This window comes from Podarcis filfolensis (genome assembly GCF_964270895.1).
Source record: "Podarcis filfolensis genome assembly, chromosome: 3".
Lineage (NCBI taxonomy): Eukaryota > Metazoa > Chordata > Lepidosauria > Squamata > Lacertidae > Podarcis > Podarcis filfolensis.
Window position 1 is genome coordinate 33,129,315 of NC_139606.1, and position 25,914 is coordinate 33,155,228.

At 39.0% G+C, this 25,914-nt stretch overlaps 1 protein-coding gene and 2 long non-coding RNA genes across 8 annotated transcripts; 1 reads left to right on the forward strand and 2 right to left on the reverse strand.

The window, feature by feature from the left end:
- The first annotated feature begins 16 nt into the window (after positions 1–16).
- On the forward strand, positions 17–24,549 carry FBXO9 (F-box protein 9). 6 transcript variants are annotated; one of them, XM_083607337.1, is made up of 13 exons: positions 17–499; positions 5,136–5,213; positions 6,361–6,519; positions 7,786–7,843; positions 13,857–13,956; positions 16,296–16,426; positions 17,279–17,393; positions 19,307–19,425; positions 19,887–19,977; positions 20,678–20,773; positions 21,051–21,144; positions 22,382–22,536; positions 23,419–24,549. In XM_083607337.1, exons 1-13 carry the CDS (start codon positions 497–499, stop codon positions 23,525–23,527), a joined length of 1,308 nt encoding a protein of 435 aa, XP_083463463.1. In that variant the 5' UTR covers positions 17–496; the 3' UTR covers positions 23,528–24,549. The 6 variants fall into 6 exon arrangements, 5 of the variants coding, with proteins under 5 accessions (XP_083463463.1, XP_083463467.1, XP_083463464.1 ...); XM_083607338.1 differs by having other exon boundaries at positions 76–473; XM_083607339.1 differs by lacking the exon at positions 17–499 and adding an exon at positions 1,977–2,031.
- LOC310759869 lies at positions 4,453–5,128 on the reverse strand. The gene is made up of 2 exons (XR_014546592.1): positions 4,873–5,128; positions 4,453–4,583 (listed from the first exon to the last, which is right to left on the reverse strand). It is a non-coding gene; the product is annotated as an uncharacterized lncRNA (long non-coding RNA).
- LOC310759855 lies at positions 8,014–13,850 on the reverse strand. Its single transcript, XR_014546578.1, has 2 exons — positions 10,850–13,850; positions 8,014–10,806 (listed from the first exon to the last, which is right to left on the reverse strand). It is a non-coding gene; the product is annotated as an uncharacterized lncRNA (long non-coding RNA).
- Positions 24,550–25,914: the final 1,365 nt, after the last annotated feature.

Sequence of the window (25,914 nt, forward strand, 5' to 3'; positions counted from 1 at the left end):
TCGCCACACCCACCCGCTCTGGTTCTGCGCCCCGAGTGGGAGGAGGGGAAAGGTTTGCGCGCGTGCGCACAGCGGCGTCCCATCTGGCATCGCGCGCCTCGTCTGCTCCGCGGCTCAGTTGGCGACACTCGCTCGCTCGCGCGCTTGCCTGCCTGCCTGCGACCTGCTCTCGCTCTCTCTCTCCTTGAGAAAATGGCTGCCGTACGCCGCGCTCGCAGTGACTCCCGCTGCGTGGTCCGCTTCTCCGACCGAGAACTCTACTAAAATTCCCTTCCCGGCTTGTTTAACCGCTCGTAAGAGGAGGGGGTGAAGAAAACTTAAAAACCAGACATTATTCAAGGCACAAAAGACGGCCCGCGGCTGCCGGTCGTCACCGACGCTCGCGAAGAACCAGCCGAAGAGGCCGCTCGCGCCTTGAAACAGCCACAGCGCCCGCAGCCGCGCGAGAACGACCGTTGGACGGGCGGCCTGGGGTAGGAACTGCCTCGGCCTCAGCATGGTAAGGGAGGGGGGCGTTGGCGGCGCGTGAAGGGGGGCGGGGCACGTCGGGGCGGAACTCGCCTCCCTCCTCCCTGCCCTCCTTTTCGTCCCGTGCGCAGACCCTCCCAGGTGTCAGGGGCCGTTCCGGATTTGCAGAAGCCATCCCGGTTTCTGATTTGATCCCGGGATTCTGACTTGATCCAGCTTTTCCTTACGGCATCCCTGTTGTCATCGGGAGAAATGTTGGAGGGGAAATTCTTAAGTTCTCCCCAGTGATCCATCATGTTTGAAGTCCAGGGCAGATGATACGAGCACCGAGATGCAAAATTAAGCATATGACCGCTGTTATTTTGTGTGTGTGCATGCGCATATATATGAATGTGCACATATGTGTATATGAATATGCGCGTATAAGAATATGCATGTGTATGCATATGCATATATGAATATGTAGAATTACTGTATATACTTAAATACATCATACATACAGGGAGCAGCCTTGAACACCCAGGTCTTTGGAGAAGACTTCATCACTGCCAACAGCAGCTTCTATTCCTGAGTGGCCTATGGCGAGAGGAGGCGACTAACCAAAATAAAAATAATATAAATAATAAATAATAATAAATATACAAGAGCTACTGATGCCATCCATCCAGTGAGGCCCACAGAACTCGAGGAAGATCTTATATGAAACAATCGTGGAAACATTAGCATTAAGATATTTTTAGAATGTTTGAGCCACTTTGAAAGCACTTTGGTCCCAAACTTTGAATCTGTTCATTGGATGAGTCTAGTTGAAGCTATCTATGATTTTCTTTAACACTTGATAATGAGTTAATAGGTTTGTATACAGTATATGTATTGAGCACTCAGAACTTGGGTGTCATGCATTTATATCCCATGTAGCAAGAATGAGTCATTTGCTGAGCTGGGTGTGGTGCTGCACATCAGTTTTGCCAGTATGAACCTGCTTTTGAGCAGGTTGCAATTAAGATTTTTCTGAATTTTAGGATCCCACAGTGAAGGAAAACTCAGTCCAGGTAATATTCCTGTCAAGAACTAGTGTGAAAAATAAAATAGCAAGCCACCTAAAATGACTCCTCTTCCCACTGTCTTGATTCTGTGCTTTCTTGTGAGTGTGGCTGAAGGTTTCTGTGAATGGAAGTAAGAGACTTTCATGAGAGGTAGTGGGAGGATTTTTTATGTTTCCACCTTCAGCTCTTTGTTGCAGCTGCTACACTAATTCCATATACACAGTCTATTTTCATGTGTATTTGTCCAGGCCTTGATGGTCTTGATACTGTTGAGGCTTAGTGTTGCTGTTTTTTAAATGGATGAATGACTTCATTTTGGTTTATATATTATATATATTTTTTATTGTTTCAAACTGCCCTATGTTTTCATCTGGAGCAAATGGCGTATAAGACTGGAACAAATAAAATACAGCATTACTTCATGCATGGTCTGATAAGGTTCTGTATTTGCATGCAGGATTGTACGTCAAGTTACTGTGACTCCGGTGTTTGTTCACCACTGCTTTATACAAATGAGGTGAATACAAAATTCTTTACCTAGAATGCCACATTGTTAAATTTACACTCGAAAAGTTCCTGTTTCAGAGCTTAGCTATAGATGTCTTAGTTTTAATAGTAAATAATAGTATTTGTTCACTTACCTTTTCTTCCAAAAGATAGCTTATCTTAGGAAACACATCTTTAAATGTTTTTTAAACATTTTTGGTTGTCTTCTGCAAGGCTGTGTAAATGGTTTTATGTATCCTGTTTTATGTTTTTGTTTATCTGTTGCATGAAGAGGAGACTTCCGGGTTGGCGCCTCCGGCGATGGCGGAGCTCCTCCAATTGGGAGGAACTTGCACCGTGAAAACCAGGGTCTGACCGCCACGGCGAAGGCGGAGACCCATTGAAATCACAAGCGGGAGAAGCTTGTGAACCTGGGATTCGGCTGGCACCTTTTGTGCCTCCCCTACTCGCGGGGAAACCCTGTTTTGGGGATCCGGAGCGACGTGGGGTGAGTGGCGCGGTGCTTTGAATTGACTGCTTCTTTCACGGAGTGAAGCCGCATTGCTGTTGCCGGAGAGCGCTGACTTTTTCCTGTGGACAATTGGATTTTAAACAACTACCCGTGAGTAGAACAGAAAATTGGATCTTTAAATACCTTAATTTGGCACCGAAACGGGGAAGGTCTTAAACAGGAAGTCCGCCTTCCCCTTTTGTAAATAGATTGAAGCAAAGACATTATAAGCTAAAGTCTTTGAAAGCTTTTGGCAAAGGATTAAATTTTCATCGGTTAAAACTACAAAACCCCCCTTGGAAGCAGGAGAAGAGGGGGAAAATTTTGGACTTAGCAAGCCTGCAGGAGAGAGTGAAAAACCAAATTATCACTGCTCCGAACCTAGAAAAGGGCTGCCAGAAAAAGTGAAGTTTTGGGAGAGTTCATTGACTGCGAACAGAACATTTTTGACAGCTAGTTATATAAGAGAAAGATACTGTTTCCATTGTCCACTTCTGCGTTTAAAAAGGAGGAAAAGTAACTGGAAATTGAAACTCTTTTTATGGCTTGAATTGTGTTCGAAAGGATTGATACAAGTGGAGACTGTTTCCCTCTAGAGGGAGTCTTTGAAACTGTCACAGGAGTGCAACTGGGGAATCACCAGCTGCAAGATAAGTAATTGTGAGAACCAGAGATTGACCTTGGACCATTCATAATGTTGACAGGAGAAGCCATTGTCACGGTATTATGTAAGATAAGCTACTTGCTGGAACAGCTTCATAAGAAGACGGATGACATGTCTTTTAAAATTGACAATTTGGACCAAAAAGTGACTAATTGGAGTCAAAAAGTGAGCACCAACACAGGAATAATTCAGGACTTGGTACAAGAATCTACTTTGGCAGGACAGATTGTGGAGGAGAAAGAGAAAGCTGTGGTTGTTGCCTAAAGTAATACAAGCGGGATCCTCGGCCTTACAGAAGCAAATTGAGGATTACAAGTTGAGGCCTTCTATGATTGAATCAAGAAAAAGCCAGATTTTGAGGATTGGATCCCGGCTTGGACGGAAGAAGGAAAGTTGGAAAGATCCCTCTATGCAGGGATTAACTGACTTTTGGGACATGGACTTGGGTCTGGAGGAGATTGGAGTTCTGGGGGCCTTTGGATTTGGAGGAATTTTGAAACATGTCATGAAACATCTTATAGACCTCAGCTTCAACTATGGAAATTTGGCTGACCTGTCCGGAAGGAATAAAAGCATTGTTAGGTTGGAGTCTTCTCGAGATCTGCTCTTTGGCATTAAAGAGTATGAAGAAGACCCGCAGAAGGGACCTGGAAAAGAGTTAAGAGCCTCGGACATAAGATCTCCAGGTTGATGATATGGAATTGATTGATATGGAATTGACGGAAAGGACTGGCAGAATCCGAAACCAGGGAGAGGAGATGGTGGAAGAAGATTAGAGAATTTAAAGTTTATATATAGAAATACTGTAAAATTAATGAATGATAGAAAAATGGTGGAAAGAAATTTTATGGCCTTAGCAGAAATGTTATAAGGAGTTAAGCATATATAAGTATTCTAGTTTTAATGATAAAAAATATGTTAAGATATTTATAATATGACAGAAAATAGAGAAAGATGGAAAGGATTTGCTGAAACAATTAATAGAAGTGGAATACAAAAAGGGAGGTGAGAGGAAGTCGAGGAAACAAGGGAATGAAAGATAGAGTATGGAAAAGGTGTGATGTATGTTTTTAAATGGTTATTGTTTTGTTTTGTTTAGGGTTAAGGTGGGTTAGGGTTTTGTTTAGTTTAGTTTAATGTGTTTAGGTTGTGTTTTGTATTGCTTATATATTGTATTGTATTGTTTCTTTTCTTTTTTTGTTTTTTCTCTCTTGTCTCTTTTCTTTTTCTTTTCCTTTTCTGTAATCTTTAAAAGTAATAAATATTATTTAAAAAAAATCTGTTGCATGAAGAGATCTCATTTTAAAAATAGCTACGGGGTTATCTTTCAGAGGACAGGTCAACCATTGAGCACAGTCTAAAGTTAGTAAACGATACCATTAATAAACTGTAGCCAATTAATATTCATCTCATTACAGTGGTGCCCCGCAAGACGAATGCCTCGCAAAACGAAAAACGCGCAAGACGAAAGGCTTTTTCGGTTTTTGCGTCGCTTCGCTAGACGATTTTCCCTATGGGCTTGCTTCGCAAGACGAAACGTCTTGCGAGTTCTTGCAAGTTTGTTTCCTTTTTCTTAAAGCCGCTAAGCCGTTAATAGCCGCTAAGCCGTTAATAGCCGCTAAGCCGTGCTTCGCAAGACCAGAAAACCGCAAGACGAAGAGACTCGCGGAACGGATTAATTTCGTCTTGCGAGGCACCACTGTAGTATGAAGCAGTGATGAACAAACCCCAGAGTTGCAATGACATAGAATCCTGCATGCAAGTACGTATTATTATTATTTGATTTATAATATTTAATAATTTCAGAGGGTATACTTTGAGTATGAATAGTGGCTCATCTATAACATCTTAAAAATTCTGTATGATTTTAGATTAGGTGTTTTGTAGGATAAGAACAAATTATGGGACAATACTAATTTCATTAAAATAAGTACTAATTTCATGTGATTTATTCTCTCAGGCAGAAGGTGAAGAAGATTGTCACTCTGACATGGTAAGAGCAGATGACAATGAAATGTCTGGGGAAGCAAATCTTCAGGTATGTCTGCTATTGTATTTTAGGGCATGGACTCATCTGCATAATTTAGTTCTTTGGTCTGTGTATTTTTTGCCCTTTCGTTGGTATACTTGTCCCAATCTGCCCTTTAGAGCCAATGTATATGAATGCTTTGAACAGATAGGCAATTTGATAACGTGCCTCGTTTGTTTCTTTGGACTGAAAAGTTTTAAGGATTTTATTGTGCTATAATGTTCATAAAGATAAGTAATTCCAGAGGCAGTAGAAGTAAGTTCTATCTGTGGATAAGAAATACTTTACAATCTGAGGGAGTGCATTAATTCATACAAAATGCTGTAATTCCTGGCTTCTTTCTAACTTCCAAGCTTTAAAATACTGACATAGTGTATATTGGTCACTCTTTGAAGAATGAGCTATAGTAAGCTCTTTCTGCAAATAGACTTTTCCTTTTCCTTTAGGGTATTATCTTTTTGTGTAGATTGGGACATCTTAGCATCTTATTGTGACACCTGCCAAATACTTATCTGAAGGATTTGAAGAATGTTGCAACTCTTAGTTTTCTTACAATAAATAGGAAATGGACAGCTTATAATTTAGCAGCAATAATGATTGAGGAATTCACTTCATTTTTCAGCAAGTTAAATGATCCAGCGCAATTACTTTCACCAAATGAAAATACCCCAAAATAGTTCTTCACCATATTTACTCAGAAACTGGCTTAGAAAATAGTAGAAATTCATTGGTGATTAGGACCTTGCAATCTTGTTCAGAAAGCACTTGCTGAGATGGCTTAACTATATAATAAACAGTTTGTTTAGATGATTGTCAGAACCCATTTATTGGCATTCCATGTTTTTGTGATGTTTCAGTTGCACTGGGTTTGACAAGATGTACCAGAATCTATTTTGCTTGTTTCCAAACTTGCAAATTTGTCCTGGAAAGGCCCACAGCAAAGTGATTCTTTCTCACTAAAATTAGTAGCTATGAATACACTAAAATTCAGCAGCAAAATGTCAGTTACTGACTGGAATAAATAATACCTTCAGATTTTTTAAAAAAAGTAAAATACCAAGAATCATTTGCTTCATTACATGGAAGAAATTATCTAAATATCTTGCACTTGTAGACACGTCTACCCAAATATTGGATTTAGTTTCTGGATTTCTAGGCAGAGCTCCAGATGTTCAGAGCACAATGGATGTTTGAACTTACCCCAGGGGTGAGCTCTACGGGTTTGGAGGTTCGATCCTGCAGAACGTCGGCAAGAGGGCCTTCAGTAAAGGCTGTAGATACCAAAGGAAAGCTGGAACTAGCAAAAGAGGAAAAGGTAAAGAACTTGAGCTTCTTATCTTCAGTGAGCTAATGGAATGCAATCTCTACGGGCTAAGCACTTAAAAAGCATGGGCTACTTTTTCTCCTTCTGTTCTTACCGCTGTGCCATCTCTCCCTACTTTCTCATTCTGTTTCATCTTCTGAATTAACAGAATATGGACATATTACCCTTAAAGCTGGGAAATACAGAAAGATGCTTTAAAATATTTATTTGGAAGATGTTGCTCACAGTTCCTAAAATGCTTGTCTGGATCCAGGTTCAATGAAGAAAAGGGACTAGCCATGTTTATTGTAGATAAATTAGTAAAGTGATGGGGACAAATTTTTATTAGGATAGATAAATTAGCAAGATAAAAATGACAAAAATCCTACTAATTTAACTTGCATGTGTAAATAGGAAGAATTCATAACAGAAGGAAGATGCATGTCAAAACCAAAAATGCTGAAGAACTTGATTCACCTCAATCACTTTTTTCTAGTAAGCTAGACAGTTTTTCTTCTGAAGGAAAGTGGAATGACAATAACTATCTCCCTTTCCCATTTCTTTTTTGCCGTGTCTTTTTCATTCGATGCTCTAGGAAATTTTGGAGCAAATTTTAATTATAAAAAATAACAAAATACGTTGGAAAAACTTGCTATTTCACTGATTTGTGTGTTCTGTTCTTAATTGCAAGACTTGGCAGAAATATTGCAGCTGTAATGTGCTCTGACGACTGTGCTTTCTCTCACAACTGCCTTAGACTTCACTTTTGGAAATCATCCCACAGGTGCTTTCTTGCTTAATACGTCACCGATTTTTGCCCTAGGTGTAGAATCTACAAGGAGTTACTGTTTTTTTCCCAGCAGATGCTAGTCACCATGATAGTATCAAATCATAATTTTATCTTACTCTTGGAAAAACTGCTGTAGAAATCCACAATGGCACATCCTCTTGTGGTCATTGTATTGAGATATTTTCAGATGAGTGGAATTACTGCCAGTTTCAGAACTACCGTAGATGGGCGATTTAATTGTAAAACTGCAAAACAAATAGTAGAAATAAAATGGTATTGCAAGGTGATGAAAATTTAAGGTTAAGAAAATAACATATCACAAACACAATCCATTTATTTAAATTTAGTTGGACAAGATAAACTTCACTTCTGTGTGTCTTAATTTTATATTTAATGCTGATAAAACTTGCCATATATTATGATTAAGTAGTAATTTTATTTGGCTTGCTGGCAAGGGACTCTTAAACAATTCACTAATTTTTGTACAGGCAAGAGAACTGTTCCTGAAAGCAGTGGAACAAGAACAAAATGGGGCTCTTTATGAAGGTAATCTAATGTTCGTGTTTTAATCTTTATACAGTAAATTTCTGGATCTTAACTGTTGCATATGAACTGAATTCATAGCCTGCTGTGGGTGAAAACTACTATTTGTACAGTAATTGTTGGGAGGAAAGAATTGTGAATACAGCTGAGAGCTAGGCAGTCCCCCCCCCCCCCATCTTCTGATTAAGAATCCTGTTGCAAAAGTGAAGGACCACTAACTACAGTTCAGATGACATGGGGCCTCTGGTGCCTTGGCTAGAATATTGATTTTGACTTGGGTGAACCATGTTAAATGCCCTGCTCAGTCATTAATTTAATTAGGTAGCCTTAGGGTGAGGGAAGAGATGTCTCAGTACCCTACCTCACAGGGATGTTGTGAGGATTAATAAATGATTCTAAAGCCCTTTTCTTTTTAAGAACTTCTAAACTTAACTGACAATTTCATTTTGAAGTATGTATTGGAATATATAGAACTTGTTGCTACATTTTTCTATTAGCGCTGCACGTGTGAATTGACAAGTACTCCTTGGCAGAAAATTATTAATTGTCAGGAGCCTAGTTCCTTTACTTGGGAAGGATTCAAAATCCAAGAATGTCTTACCTGTGGTGTGCTAACATGCCACAATGATATAAAGTACAGTGGTACCTTGGGTTACAAACACTTCGGATTACAGATTACGCTACCCTGGAAGTAGTACCTCAGGTTAAGAACTTTACCTCAGGATGAGAACAGAAATCGTGTGGCGGTGGCAGCAGGAGGCCCCATTAGCTAAAGTGGTACCTCAGGTTAAGAACGGTTTCAGGTTAAGAACAGATCTCCAGAACGAATTAAGTTCATAACCGGTACCACTGTGTTGAATTTGGTTATATTTACAAACCCAGCATCTGTCAGTGGCAGATAGGTGCTATTGACACTGATGAACTTTCATAGCTAAGAAAGCTCTTCTACATGCAAATTCACCCTTGAGTGTCTTGATATCCAAATGGCACAACGTAATATATACGCCTGTGGGAAAGCTGATTTCCTGTGCAGAAGGGATACTGTGCTAAAAAGTCACATAAATATTGGCCTGTGTCTAAATGGCTTTACTGATCACAATGTGACTAGGTGCCTTCTAAACATACTGTTATGCAGCTTTTGTCATCTTCATTTTTGAATGCTCTTAGGAGGAGGTTTTGGTAATAACTCTGAAGGGAATTCTACTGTTTTATACAGGAAATTATTATATGCTACCGGTGCCTGAAAACAGCTTTTCAGGGGTCTTAAAAAAGGCTAAAAATAGTGAAATTTAAAGCTGTTGTACAAGTGAGATATTTGGCCAATAATCCCATTTTTTTGCTGGAAAAAAGTCAAAGTGGTGTCTAATTTGACTTGAATAAGATTTCTCTTAAGGATCCCTCTCTTCACTTTTATTGTTCAGTGTGAAACAAATTTTTACGAGCATGCTAATTTGAGTAGTCGACATATAGAATAGGCAGCAGTGGGTGGTCTTTTAGGATCTTGCTAAATTTAACCTGAACAAAATAGCATACTATTCTATTTGTTGAGGGTAGTTCTTGTCTCTGGTTTTCAGAGACTTCGATATTGAAAAACAAACTAGCTCCTGTCCCAGTTTCCATGCTTATTAAATCCTATTTTTAAAAAAGAACCTTAAAATAGTTGCTTCGCTTTGAAACATGCTGCTTGTGTGAATTGCGGTAGCAAGTTATGCTTTTATATAAAAATGTTCGTACTCAAGAATGACTTGTAATGATCCTAACATTGATATTCCTGTCAAAGAAGAACATTAGGCTACAACCCTATGCCCACTTAAGTGTGAGTAAAACTCTTAAAGTTCTACTGTGTCCAGAGTAAATATACATAGAGTTGCACTGTTTATATACCCTTTAAAATACAATAGAATATTATCTTTGTGCAGTTGGGATGCTGCACTAATATGTAATATTGCTAGGACAGGATAGTTTTAGCCATATACCACATTTTTAAAATAAAGCAACTTGCCCCATATAATAGAATTTTATCCAGTTTCAGTGATGTGCTAAGACTGTATTAGGCTGTGCTGCATTTGCCGCATAAGACTTTGCAACTTCACCTATTTCAACCTCATCTATTTTGGTTTCTACACTCCAGGCTGCTAGGTTAGTTCACCTGAGTCTTGTTGGTTCTGTGATGTTAACCCTTCTGTTCTTTTAAATAAAAAACTTTATAAAATTCTTGTGTGTGAATAACTTGGTATTTCTGCAAAATGAGACAGAATGATGATTGGAGAAAGTGCATTTATTACTAGAAGATGCACTGGAACAATATGTTCTATTCTATAAAAGAGAGATTGATAAGATTCACCTATACCATAAACATATGGTAGAGTGCCAGTCCTTACAGTGCAGTCTCAACACAGAAGGTTACTGGAAGGGAAGCATAATCTTTAAGAGATGCTCACAAAATTAATCTCTTTAATTGATGCAACTCTGGTGATATCCATAGTGCCCTTTTGTAGGACACTCCATGAGTCATGACTTGCACACTATCCCCTTTCATGTATCATATAGCCTCTTTCATATTATAACAACTTTCATGTAGGGGCCATTGCATGCCAGTAGGCCTTTATAAGCCAGCGTGGTTAGAGTGTTGAGAGACCTGGGTTCAAAACCTCCGCTCATCCATGAAGTTCACTGGGTGACCTTGGGCCAGTCATAGTCTCACATCCTAACATACCTCATAGGGATGTTGTGAGACTAAAATGGAGAGGAGGAGAACCTTGCAACCCAAGTTCCTTGGATAAGAGGTGGGATATATATGTAGTAGACAGTACAATACTCTGCCCTAACTTGATTCCGAATGTGCCCATTTCAAATGAATGGTTCATCAGGTGGATTCCAAGGACCTAAGTATAAAACAAACCAGATTTTACACCTGTTGCTGATAGTGGGCAAATAATAGGTGGCCTGCAGGCCCTCAAACCCTTCTTCCCAAACTTAGGCTATCAAGGACCGTGGCAAGGAAGCCACCTGATAGCAGAGGCCTGATCATTCCTTGGTTGTCATAAGGGATTATGGGAAATGATAATGCAATAAGGATTGAACTGGGAAGCATTGGTGAAGTATGTTTTCTTATGATTCCCAATAGCATTGGAGGAGTGTGTAGCTTTAACTGCTTATATTTTTCTTTCCGCCTCTAGATTTTGGAAAGGGTGTGGAAGGGTTGTTATTACTATTTATTAAGTTTACACACTGCCCTATACACACAGGTCTCAGGGCAGTTCACATTGTACTGAACCCCCTCCTAAACTGAGCCCGGGTTTTTAGGGTGGGCTTTGGGGTAGATTCAAAATGGACTTGGACATGGCTAAACTGAAAAAGGTCATTTGTGAACTTTCTCCTTATAAAAATCACTGCTGCTGTTACCATTTAAAATAAATGAATACAGTACCAGTCCTAGCATTTACTAAATGACATGCTTAAAAAAGTAATATATTTTATAAAAGTTACTCACAATAAATGAAGCTAGACCTTAAGATGCTGTATTACTCAGTAAGAGTAATATGAGAAAGATGCTAATGGAGCTACCATTGTAAGACTGGGATCCTAACTGATTGATCAAGAAATAAATTACCTTGAAATCAATGGGATTTGATATCATAGAATCTAGTGTAACCCCCTGCAATGCAGGATTATGCAGCTTTTCCATACAGGGACCAACCCTCAATCTTGGCCCTATCAGCACCATGCTTTAACCAATAAAGCATAGTTATAATCTAGCTGCATTTGATCCATTCCCTTCATTCAAACAGAAGGTTAAGTGCGAATAAGAGTACATAATTTTCACTGACATGTTGAAACATCCACTATACTTTTTACAGTCAGTAAGGCCCCATCTGCACTATAGATTTAAAGTCATATTACATCATTCTAAACAGTCATAATGTTCCCCAAAGGATCTTGGGAGCTGTAGTTAAGGGCACTAAGAGTTGCTAGGAAACCCTTATTCCCTTCAAAGAGCTAGTTTCCTGAGTAATTTAGGAATCAGTCCCTCTTCCCATGACTGTTTAAAGTGGTGTGATGCTGCTTTAAATGTATAGTGCAGATTATTATTGAATTTATGCCCCAGTCTTTCCACGGAGCCCAAGGCTGCAAAGAAATACACCCTTTAAAAACAAATGAATGCACTGCAAAACAGATTAAAACATTCCAAAAACGATTACAATTTTTTAAAAAACCTGAAATCGGTTGTAGTGAAAAACATTCAAAAAGCAGTTAAAACAGTCTTCCGTTCAGTGATCTTAGGGTTTCCAGGAACAGTATTCTTCAGACAGCAAAAGCCTTGTAAACTGGAACGTTTTCAAGTTCCTTCTGCAGGTTAATAATCACTAGAGAGACATTCAACAATTCAAACCATTGAAAAGGATGTCTTAATGGGTCAGTGCCAACTGGCCAGCCCACCAAGATGTCACAGGCTATATATGAGGCCTAGATGAAATTTATAAAGACTAACCTGTGTTTTCCAGATGATGAACACCCGACTCCCATCAGCCACAGCTAGAATGATCAGTGGCCTGGAATGATGGGAGTTGTAGTTCACTAGCTTCTGGAGCGCCATAGGTTCTCTGTCCCTGTTCTCACTGGTGGCTCCCAAGTGCTGCTTTGAGGATAGTCACAAAGGAGATAGTAACCAACTTGTGTTGAAGAACTGGTGGATTTATACAGCTTTCATGAAACACTATTATCTGATATGAGCAAAAATAGGCCTTGTGGTAAAAGACGCTTTCAGTGTCTATATGCTGATGACACCCAGGCCTGCCTCTGTACCCTAGAATCTTCACCCCATCCAAGCACCGCTTATGTATAGATTCTATACACTGGCCATGGACATATTGCATACCTGCAACTTCTAAGGGGGAAAGCCAACTTATCTGCCCAGCTTGTAATGCATTTCTCTGCATAAACCATGTTTCACTTGTTTTGCTTGTTTTCCAAAGACTTCGTTGTTTTTGCAAAGCTGCTACTGCTGTGTTACAAACTCTCTCCAAACTTCTCGAGTTTGAAAAGCGGCTCGTCATGCTGTTTGGGGACTGTTGTATAAGACATACAAGTCCAAATCCCTCCTCAATCTGTAGGACTAGTTACATGGTTCTTTGGGTCTTTCCCATTGATGTCAGTTAAAAATGATAGCTGAACATGCACTAGTGCATTAACTAATAGTGTGAGGTGGCCTTCCATAGGAAGATACAGTTGCCAGGAGAATTATTTCTCCTCTCTGGTCTCCCATTTCACCTTATTCCAGATTTTGACTGGACCAGAAAAAATAAGGCCACATTGCCTATTCCTGACTGATAGAAGGCGACATGCTGACATTTTAATCTTTGGTTGATTGTGACTACTTTTATAGGTCCTTAGACAGTTTTAATGATTCAGGGGTTCAGCTTTAAGGTCCTTGTTGGTGTAAGAAGTGTATACAGCCGTACCTTGGTTTGCGAAGAGCTTAGTTCATGAACAACTTGGAACTCGAACACCGCAAACCTGGAAGTAGGTTTCCAGTTTGCAAACTTTGCCTCAGAAGCTGAACATCCGCCATGGCTTCTGATTGGCTGCAGGACGCTCCTGCAGCCAATTGGAAGCCACTCCTTGGTTTCCAAACGTTTCAGAATTTGAATGGAATTCCGGAATGTGTTCTATTTGAAAACCAAGGTACAACTGTATGAATTTATTTAGTGCATGGGAATAGACTATCCCCAAGATGTGTTTGTATTACACACTGCTTATTTCATGGTAACCATTCATGATAATGAACTTGGATTCATGCATTTATTTTACAGAAATAAATATTGATCTCGGTCAACCTTTCCTACTGCCTCCTGGTATTTTATGAGTGCTCTGGGTGGGGGGCAACCCTTTGGAGCCGTTTCCCAGCATTGTTAGATACAACCTTCTGAGAAATGTGCTAATTAGCATGCTTTTGATGCAGATGCTCAGTAAAGTAAGTGCAGTTCATTTAAGTATACATTACTTTTATTTTTAGCTATTAAGTTCTATCGTCTGGCTATGCAACTGGTCCCAGATATTGAGTTTAAGATCACCTACACCCGGTCTCCAGATGGTGACGGTATTGGGAAAAGCTAGTAAGTATAATATATTATTTTGAAAGCTTAAGATGCTTATGAGGGAATATGCTGAATAGCTGCAATTCTAAACACTTAAACCCTAGTCCTGTGCAGTGAGATGTGCCTAAGTGCTCTGAAATCAGTAGGTTGAAATACACCTAACTGCAGAGGTTTAAGCTGTTACTAGAGAGGATTTCTTATCGAACTCAGTAAGACATTTATATGTCTGAGTAAACATGTCTAAAATCACTCTGTAAAGTTGCAAGTCTATGCACAGTTGCTGCTACCAAGTGCCATTGAAATAAATATACAGTGGTACCTCGGATTACATACGCTTCAGGTTACATATGCTTTACGTTACAGACTCCACTAACCCAGAAGTATTACCTCGGGTTAAGAACTTTGCTGCAGGATGAGAACAGAAATTGTGCTCCAGCGGCGTGGCAGCAGCAGGAGGCCCTATTAGCTAAAGTGGTGCTTCAGGTTAAGAACAGTTTCAGGTTAAGAACTGACCTCCGGAACGAATTAAGCACTTAACCCGAGGTACCACTGTAATTTAGCAGTGCTGTGTTTTGGACACAATTGGGTCATTTTAATCCTTCATGCTAAAGGATCTCCAAAGGTGTCATATAATGTATCTTTAAATAAAAGTTGCAGTACAGTAATTAAATATCCAACTCATATTGCCTGCAAATATTTTGAGTGTTGTGCTATATCTAGATCATACTCTGAAGGAAATATGATCCTAAGACACAAGTTGCACTTAGTTCAATAGGACTTAATAGATTTAGCTTGTGAGTAAACTCTGTTAAAGTCACTGGAACCAGCCTCTGAAAAAATGTGCACGTCATATTGTTATTAAACTTACAAATATATTTTTCATACAGATACAACAGCTATCACCCGCATTTGCACATTGTGATAAACCAAGGTTTATCAGCGTGAGCCTGAGGCTCCTTATGGCTTGTGCCCATCACAAAAATACCATTGTTTATTGTAATACATGAACAGGGTCATAGTCTTTTTTTCTTTTCTTTTTTAATGCCAAGACATATAAATTAACTGAAAAGCTGGTGTGTGTTTTTTTAGCCTTCATTAATACTGGTTTACTCTCAGATGGTAAAAGGTTAGGTTTAGATCTCATTTATTGTTCTTCTGAAGTATTCTGCTAGGTTGCTGTGCGCTATGCACACTTACCTTAGATCAAAGTTTATTTTTATTTTTGTTTTCTTTATTAAATTTGGTAGTCACTTTATTTTGCTCAAGGCAACTTATAACAAAACAAACAACAAACCCACATAGTTACATTGAAACAAAAATTAGAAGCCAAATGATACGTTGAGAGTCCAAGAGAGCATAGAATTCACAAAGAGTTTGTATTTATCATTCTAACATGTTTTCTGTGATTTATCTAGGGTTCAAACTGCACCTGACACATAGACATGTGTGCTATAATCCAGTGACTCTCTTTAATAAAATCAGAAAAAGCACGTCAGGACAGTTGCATTACAGAAGCAGGGGTGGTAGTTTATATGTTCTTTGCGTGCTTTTTCCTGATCTAACTGAAGTATCTCTTCCTACCCCCAATTTCTAAATAAATGTTTACATGCATCTGTCAATTCAGGGCAAGAAAACTTCTTGAAAGGGAGCAATCTTGAACAAAGAAATGGCAGGATAATCCTCTCTCCCCGTTTTCTGATCTCAGTTGCTCTTCTGGAAGCATTTTGTCTGATTTTTCCAAGAGCTGTACTGATAAAGATTGCGTGCTTCAGTTTTTTAATGTCCACGGCCGTAACTTTCCACACATTTCATTAGTAAGCCTAGTCTGTACAAGGAATGCATATTTGTTATTTTATATGTGAGAAATCCTGTTTAAGTTTGCATAGTACAACCCTGTGTTTGTTTACTCAAATATAAATTTCACTGAGTTTGATGCAGCTGAATCCCAAATAAGTATGCAATCTTAAGAGTGAACCCTTAGCTTTATCTTCTTGGAAGCATGTTTCACTGAGCTCAATTGTACTTATATCTAAGTAGATATGTGTAGGTTTGAGCTGTATCATAATAATTTCCAGAACTAAGAGCCTGTCTGGAAATTTACTTATAAAAATATAGAATAGTATTGGTAAAAAACCCTCATTTAAATTGACAAGTATGAATATTGGTGACGGAAACCAATAAAGGTTGTTTCTAGAACATGATGTAAATAGGAAAGAACATTACCTTCAGGAACAAGGCTGCAATTCTAGATATACACACGCATGGAAGAAAATTAATTGAAATTAATAGGTTCAGCATAAACATGGTTAAGGGGCTGTTGTATGATAATCTAATCTCTTAATGCTTCCTTCTTCTAGCATTGAAGATAATGAGAATGATAGCAAGATGGCTGACCTTCTATCCTACTTTCAACAGCAATTTACTCTTCAGGAATCATCCATCAAACTGTGTCAGCCTGAGCTTGATATGAATCAGACTCATATCTCAGGTAAGGGAAGTTTTCATATTGAAATAGTGTGCACAGTGAAAAGGTAGACATGGGTTTTCATTTGAGCCTGGCCTAGTTATCACACTGAAGTGGTAAACCTGTATCTGGACTGTCCTTCGTTGTTATAATTTGGAATGCTATAGGCTTAACACTATAATTTCCATGTTAAAAATACATATTTAGTGTCAGAAATGTGTAATAAAAATAGGGATGTGCAGGGATTTATTTATTTTTTGTTTACAGTTATTTTTAATCCTACCTTTTGTTTTTGCATTTAATTTCATAGGCTTCTTGACCCAAGTGAATGGAGGCCTATTTGTAAAGACCATGATCTGCTGCTTGTTAGTAGTTGCTGTAAGAACTTACACTGCCATCTTCTTCTTGCTGGTTTTAAGAATCATATCCCTTTAAATAACACTCTAAAGACTTCTTGCTTGGTTGTATTCTTGATAGTTTACTTATTCTTTCTCCTTGTATGCTGGTGATAGCATGTGATGTATCCAACACAGTTGTCATCAGAAGAAGAGAGTTGGCTTTATAGATGCTGAAATTCTTTGTTGCAGGTGATAGAGGGCTGCATGCTTCTTGTAAACATTTTGTTGACATGCAGAATCATTACTTTAACTTGCTTAGTGATATACGCAGTCTCTGGAGAAACAGCTGTTTGGAACTAACACATTATGCTTAATGTAGCTAAAGATAGTTATGATATCTTTATTAAAATAGTACAATTCTAAATAAACAGTGAATAATTCTTAGACACATCCAAAGAACCACTTATTTTGGAAGTAGCTATCTAAAATAGGCTTGGAGTAATTATCTATAATTACTATTTATCTGTTTTTTCCAAAGTGTTGCCAATGGAGCTGATGATGTATATTTTTCGATGGGTGGTTTCCAGTGATCTGGACCTGAGGTCTTTAGAACAGTTATCATTGGTCTGCAGAGGCTTCTACATTTGTGCCAGGTACAAACACAACTATCATTTAAGAAATCTGTCATAGTTTGGTAGTCTGGATTAAATTGGGGTTGGGTATTTGGTTAAAAATATTTGGTAAATTGACTGGCCAAAGGATCAAGTATTCTTAAAGCATGTGTTTATTTTATAGTGTCACCTCCCTCACGCATAAATGAAATACTGTGAAACCATGAAATTTACTTCTTTAAAAATGGTAATAATTTGTGCTTGTAATTGTGCTTGATTCATGGAATAGTTCTTTTAGACTTTTATCTTGGAATAAAAATAGGGGAGGGGGTTATTGATTTGTGTTTTCTTGTTCTTGTTTTTGTCATATATTTTGTGTTTTTATGTTGTGAACCGCCCTGGGATTTGTGTATGAGAGGCACTATACAAATTTTATAATAATAATTATAATAATAATAATAAATAAATAAAATAACAGCAACTATGAAAAACAAAATGCATGTTATAAAGGTAGTTTTGCTAAGTATAGAGCAGACCAGTTCATTGTCACATCCTGCTTTCTGCTTCCTGCAATGAACAAAATGAGAGCAATGGCGAGTCCTAGATTGCCACGTATTTGAGAGATCTGAAGTTATAGGACATGGCCAGCAGGGGAAACTATGCTGCTATGCTTACCCCCGTATGAAGTAACAGGGATCACTCTGTTGCCTGCTTCCTCTGTGGTGTGTTACCCTGCTGCCTTCTACCCTGAAGTTCTCCATCCTTCCTTTTGTCCATGGGATTCAGATCATTCCCATTTAGAAGCTCTAGCACTTCCCACCTCCCCACCCCCACCCCATCAGCAGTTCTTTTCTTCAATGCACATGTGAGCCAAATGACTCCCAATGACAATAGTAGCAGCTGCCTATTCTGACAGTCCAACCAACCAGCAAGAACATGAACAGAACAACCTTTGATTTACCGTGGGGGGGGGGGAGAGGCAGGCAGGCCAGCTGGCCAATCAGCTCCGTGGTTTATTTAAATTATTCACAGATTTGATTTATGTATTTGGGGGGCAAACAGGGGGTGGAGATAAATCGTGGAAATCTTGCCTGTCCTTGCAATGCCTCCTTTGGGGGTGGGGATGAGGAGGATCAAAAGAAGGTGGACCACTTCACTGCTTATGGCAGAGGTGCCTCTTGTGACCATTAGCAACTTTAGCAGATTTCTCTCTCCAGCATGAACTTGGCTGCTGGCATTTTTGTTATTTCTTCTGGAGTGTTCAAGCATGGTTGGCTCTCCTGCTTTGCGGGTCTAAAGACCTAAGGTGCATCTGGGGCTATCCCATTCTGTCTCCGATCTAGCTCCAATTCTGGTTTGAGCTGCATGGTCCCCAGTACAGTGGTACTTCAGGTTACATACACTTCAGGTTACATACGCTTCAGGTTACAGACTCCGCTAACCTAGAAATAGTGCTTCAGGTTAAGAACTTTGCTTCAGGATGAGAACAGAAATTGTGCTCCAGCAGAGCAGCAGCAGTGGGAGGCCCCATTAGCTAAAGTGGTGCTTCAGGTTAAGAACAGTTTCAGATTAAGTACGGACGTCCGGAACGAATTAAGTACTTAACCCGAGGTACCACTGTACTCATGAATCTTACTGCTTCTCGGTTGTCAACTCTTCCTCCACCTCTCAAAAAAACAACAACACACCACTGCTCTTTTACCTCTGAGCAGGCGAGACGTCCTCATCACTGCACAATCCTATGCAAGTTTACTCAGAAGTAATGTGTGTAGGGTTCATTTTTCCAAACTTTAGTCTAACAGTTTCGGTACTGTGGGGAAAATGCAGGTCTATAAATTTAAACTGTAGCATAAATGCCATTCATAAATAGTCTCTTCTCATCACAGCCAAATACATTCTTCCCTGTATTTTCAATTTCCTTGTGTTTTCTTATGTCTGTGCTTTTCTTTTACTAGGGACCCTGAAATCTGGCGTCAGGCTTGTTTGAAGGTTTGGGGCAGGACCTGTAACAAATTGGTTCCTTATACCTCATGGAGGGAAATGTTTTTGGAAAGACCTAGAGTTCGATTTGATGGTAAGGCAATCATTAACCAAGAAAAGCAGCACTTAAGACAATTGTAGCAGCATTTTCTCTCTTATTTAAGTATATCTCAATGTAATATGTTAACTGGTCAGTTACTGATAGGTGAAGTGTTTGAGTGTTAGTTCGCCCAGGGGTTAAATGACTGGTAAAACTGAAGTGGTTGAGTTGGTGGGACTGTATCACATGCTTGATGCATTGACCTCATGCCACTAGATTAACCACAACTGTGTTGCAATGGATAGGACTGCAGCATGTAAATTAATAAGAGAAAGGTGAGGATCACTATGTGACCTCTATATTAGAGATCCAATGGATTTCAAAGAGGTTTTTAGATGGAATAATATAATTGAAAGTTTAAAAAATTATCACTTTATAAGCGTGAATCATTTAAGAACTCAGTGGGTCATTGTTCATAAATTTATATATCTCTTTTTTTACTTCCTATTCTATAGGCGTATACATCAGCAAGACAACATACATACGTCAAGGAGAACAGTCTCTTGATGGCTTCTATAGGGCATGGCACCAAGTGGACTATTACAGGTACTACTACTTCTTCATGCAGTTCAGCTTGGTTATTCTTAATAGTGATAACTGCAGCAGATAAATAGTGCTCATGTATAATTTTGTAAGGATTAAGGTTTTAATTTCTAAATCATAGTTCTATTTTCAGTTGGAAACCACTGAAAATCACTTGGACTCAGTATTTCACATTGTGAACCCTTCCATGTTTCTCAAACTAGGAGCATACAGAGCATTAACTGCTCTTGGATATGACACCCCAGTGCTAAATCTTCACACTGATATCTCTGCTTGTGCTGCTGGTATAGCTCCAGTAGCACCACTGAATCTCTGTGATTGTGAAATTATGGGGACCTATGCTGTTCTGTTGCATTCTCTCACCAAGATCCAAAACACTGTGTGGTGAGCCTCTTTCTGGTCTCAAGACTCCCACATCCCCAAACATGGAACATTTGGGAGCAGTCTGTCTTTACATAAGAAACTATTTGAAATAGTTCTGGTGGTCTGAACTAAATAGTCAGACAAGTTCTGGTGGTCCTGCACAGACATTTGTATGCAGGTACAAGCCCCTTGCAGCATAATCATCTGTTTTCAAGTAGGAAAAATGTAAACATATATGGGAACTTGGTTTAACTTGTATTTCTTTGTTTTGTTTTCAAATTTATGTGATTTTACAGAAGGAAAATCATCCTTCCCGGGTTAATGTTGCTTAATTTTGTAGGTACATGAGATTCTTCCCAGATGGCCAAGTAATGATGCTAACAACTCCGGAAGAACCTCAGTCTATCGTTCCTCGTTTACGAACTAAAAACACAAGGTGTGTTAAGTTTACGTATCACAGAATTTTATTTGTCATGCATTGAAAGGATTGGCGCCTCGTCTTTTAAGTAAGGGGGATGTCAGGATTTAAAGTAAGGTGCGAGCACTAAAATACTGTACCATTATCATTCAGGAGCAAACTAAAAAACAAATTAAGTGGCTTGAGAGTTGCAGCCCCAAGTTGTCACTTAAAAGAGAGGAAAGCAGTATCTGTGAAGTATTGTCAGCTCTTTGAGAAGTATATTTTAATGGAGTCTTTTCCTTCTAAACCTTAGAACGGATGCAATCCTGCTTGGCCATTATCGCCTTTCCCAGGATACGGACAATCAAACCAAAGTATTTGCTGTAATGACAAAGAAGAAGGAAGAGGTACATATGAAACAAAATGCTAGAGGACTGAGACATTGGTTAAGATAGCAAGAAAGCAGTAAATGCTTTCTTGAACACAATTTCTTAATTGAAAAGAAGCTGTCAGCCTTGTTCCCAGCGTTGCTAGGAAATTCCAAGGCACACAAAAAAATCAATGCACTTTTGATAGAATCGGCCTGCCATTTTGATTCAAAATGTTGTCAAACTTTATCCAAACATAGACAAAAACCTGCTTCTTAATCTCAAGAACAATTATGTGAAATTTGGTTACAATATCTTAAGAAGTATCAAGATGCATAGAGAACAGATAGACAAATAACTTTTCAAAATAAATAGAAGATACATACACCACCAAAGTACTTCCACAAAGGCCCTCAATTTCCTTTTTAAAACCCATAAGTATAGTTTTTTGTTTTGTTATTGCTATGCTAAGCTAAGCTGCCTTCTGGTATCACCTAATTACCAATTACTTAAAATGCTATTTAAATGTAGACAGAGTTAACAATAATTTGTAATCTCTTTTGAGGGAGATAAATGAAGGGGGTTGGGCAAATACATGGTTTCTGCTCATGCCTTTGGATTATGCCTCATTTGTGATCACTCTGTTGTTGCTGCTGCTCTGAACCAAATAATTAATGAATGTTAGCTGCAGGTTTAGGGGGAGGAATGTGGGCTTATGGGCAAGAAATAGTAGAACATCAGAATTTTAGTGGGCAGGGAGAGAGATAAAGTAGACAAGGGTCAGTTGAAGTCAAGGGATAGAAATTCAGGTGGAGGTAAGACTTTACAGGAGGTAAGCTGAGGACAGCAGAGGTGCCGAGAAGGACCTAGTTTCGTCTGTTTGTCTTCCTCCAGTAATTTTTTTGCAGGCCTCCGCTGCTATGTTTTTAATAGGAGCTTTCTACTGTAAGTCTGGTTTTTAGATATTTCAATGTTTATAAGCTGTTTAAATATAAAGAGCATCCATTTTTCTATAAAATAAACTCAAACTGCTTAGGTGATGATTTTTCACTCAGAAAGCCTTCTGTCGCTTACAGTTTCTCAGTTCTGACCATCATGTTGTGATTGTTTTATGATAATGATAGCTTATCATATATAGAACCTACGTATTTTCACAAATGGAAATATACAGGCAGTGTCATTTATTCGGCAGCCTTAACTCTGATTTTCAGCTTTGGCAACTATCTTTACTGTTACATATTCTCGACAGCACTATGTTGTTTCTGTTTCCATGTAGAAACCAATTGACTACCACAAGTACAGATATTTCTGTCGTGTCCCTGTGCAAGAAACTGACCACAGCTTTCATGTAGGGCTACAGCTGTGTTCCAGTGGCCGCCAGAGATTCAACAAGCTTGTTTGGATTCATCACTCTTGTCACATTACTTACAAGTAAGATTTTGGATAAAAAGGGGAGAGGAAAGAATACTGTTTGGTTGGGATTAATAACAGAAAGTAGTCAGTCCTTCTGTCCCGCTCCTCGTGTTTGGTGCCTGGAGGAGGTGAGGATGCCCCTCCATCAGCCTCTACCAGTGGGGAAGAGTGGTGATGGTAGGGGCTTTGCCATGGTGGGGGCCCCTAGGGATGGTCCTGGAGCAGTCTGTGGGACAGGGGGAGGAATGCTAAAAATTGCCTTTACGCCCATTCCACTGATGGATGCATTAGCGAAAGAAAAACAGTTGGATTTCCTCCACTACAAGAATTTGTAAATAGATGAGGCTTGGTACAGTCAACTCAGTCCTTAAGATAGATGGGGAAGATGCTTTGCTTGTGTTGTCCTGCATTAATCCATGGTTCAGGAATGCACAACAGGGTCATCTTGGTAGTGGCACATGGTTTTGGAGATGCTAATCCCTTGAAGATAAATTTGTTCTCACTATAAACAGTATTCAGATGTCAGCTGAAGATACGTTTGCTTCCCCAGGTTTTTACAAATCGAGATTAGATTATTTTAATACTTAACAGTTGCAGGATTTGGTTTGGTTTTTTGTAAATTTTAATGGTTCAAATAATTATTTGCTTTATGAGGTGGCATTACTCATAATCATGAGATTACTGGAATTCTTATTCCATTCCCCCCCCGGCATTTACAAGGTGTTGGCCCACATGGCTTTCAGATCCATTTTTGCAACCATAAGCTGCAGCCATAAGTTACAGAAATGAATAAAATGAAATTAAATCTTAAGATTTTGGGGGAGCAGAATTTTGTCTTCAGTACCATTTTCTGCAATATTGCAGCACCGATCTAATGTGTTTCTGTAATATATTTTATAGGTCTACTGGTGAAACAGCAGTCTCTTCTTTTGACATCGACAAGATGTACACCCCTTTGTTCTTTGCACGAGTGAAGAGCTTTACTGCATTTTCAGAAAGACCTCTCTAAGAAGGTCACATCTCTTACTCTTGCATGAAAAATTGCAGCAAACAACACTTAAGTTATAAATGTGTGTATATATATACATATATATATATATATGAATTTTATTTTAAAAAATGGGGGATCTTTTTGAAAGATATATACTGGAAATAATTTGATTTAGGGTGGCAGGGTTATTTTATTGGTTCTGAAGTCAAGTTTACACATTATTTTAAACTTGTTTATGTTGTGAAAAGACTTTGATAACATAAAAGGCATTTTTGCCATGTCATTTTATGAGCAAATTTATAAGCTGTTCTCTTTCCAGCGTAAGGCTTCATCTGCCTATGCACCTTAAGTTCAGGAATCGTTCTAAACCTACTGCTGTACATATGACATGGTGTGCGTGCATTGGGGGAAGGCTCAAAATGTGAAGAAATTGTCCTACATCTGTGTGTGGCCTACACAAATGTAAAATAAATGTTTACTTTGAAATACATGTATTTGGGTTGCCTTTCAAGAAGAGACATTGACTTTGCTGTAAGCTGAAGCCTTACAAAAAAATTAAGCAAGGGAAGCAAAGTCGGAAGTTCAGCTTCAGTTGTTGCTATCTGTTTTGGCATCACATTGTTTCAACAACTAGTAGTTACTGCATTGCAAGGGGTAGAAGATGAGCGAGAAGTCACATTGGGGAACTGGCTGCCTCTCTCCTCTTCTTGATCCAGGAAAGGATTTCAAGAAAGCAATTTGGAGCACTGAACTTGAAAGTGCATTGTTTGAATTATGTTATGCAAATGAGAATAGGGCTGTACTCAAGTATGTTTGTCTTTTCTTTGTTTAACCCTTCACCTAACTGCTAAGAATACTGCACACCTCTTGGGTGTTTTGTCACACTAAACTGATTTTTTTGCTTTTGGGGACTCCTACAGATGTTCAGGTACTGTGTGCTGCTTCTCCTGCGTATGTACTTTGGGAGTTGAATGCAACTGCTGTATGACGCTTATCATAAATATGTACTTACAAACATAAAACTAAAGTTTCTAAATGTTTTTCTTCTCCCAGTTTGTGTTACATTTATTTATTTACAATCGAGCACATCCCTTTGAAATGTCGATTTATATTATTTGTCGTAGGTTTGACCCAGGAACTTCAGAACAATATGCTTGTTTTTGCTATCATTTTATCCACACAGCATCCCTATGAAGTAAGTTAGACAAGAAGGTTGTTTTATTGAAGGCCACCTAGTGATCTTCATTGTTGAGTCAAGATTTGAACTCAAGTCTCTGTAGTCTATATACAGTATTTCTATTCAGTACACCAGACAGGCTTTTAAAAATAAAACAAATGGCTAGTTTATAGGACAAAGCACAGGGCTACGGTTCATAGCTACAAGGTAGAATCTCAAAATATTTTATACAGTAAAATTAAATGCATTATTTATTAACCTTTTGGGAGGTCATAGCCTAAACTTGGAGACAATGGCTTGGGTCCACAGATGTCTTTCAGAAGTGACCTGCTGCAGTGTCCCTGTGTCTCATCACATACCATTCCAGAGGACAAGCTTTTTGGAGGTCCAAGGAAGGGGCTGTAGGACAAAAGAGCTCCATTCCATAGAGGTTCCACTAAACTATCTGAGAATCCAACCTAGTGGCTGGGATCTAAAGAACTATCTAGGTGTGGTAGATTTCCTCCCCTTAGCTGGCGCTGTTACAAATAGCTTATGAAGTCCTGCTGCTGTTTTCAAAAGTGCTTTGCCATGCTTTTGTGGAAGAAGTATAAGTCCAAAGTCCCTCAGGATACAGTAGGTCTGCTTACATCTGGATTCTAGCAGTATTTTGAATTCAATTCAACCTGCAAATACAGGTTGTTTACTTTAAACATAAATTGCCGGTGCACTTTTGAACTCTTGAGTAAATTGACACAACTTATATTCACACATCTGCAATCTCCGTTCAAGGAGAAGTGCTCAGGGTCAGTTTTTTTAACCCATCCACACATTCAAACCAAGCAGAAGTATTTGCTCAGATTGAAAAAAAAGTCACTGTCTTTTTTAACCATGTTCTGCTCTCTTGGTTGTTAATTTAGAACCATTTTCATGACAAAGGGAAATGTATCCCTGTTAATTCTCCTTGACTTCCCAGTGGCTTTCAGTATTATTGACTATGGTACCCTTCTGGAGCGACTGCAAGTTTCAGGCACCGGCACCACTTTGAGTTAGCTCTGCTCCTCCTTGGATGGATGTCTCTAGAAGGTGATGCCCTTCAGCCCTGTGAAGCCTTCAATGTGGGGTTCCTCAGGGTTCGATTTTATCACCTGTGCTGTTTAACACTTACATAAAACCACTGAGTGAGGCTATCTAGAAGTTTGGAGTACGTTGTCAGCAATATGTTGATGACACAAAGTTCTACTTCTCC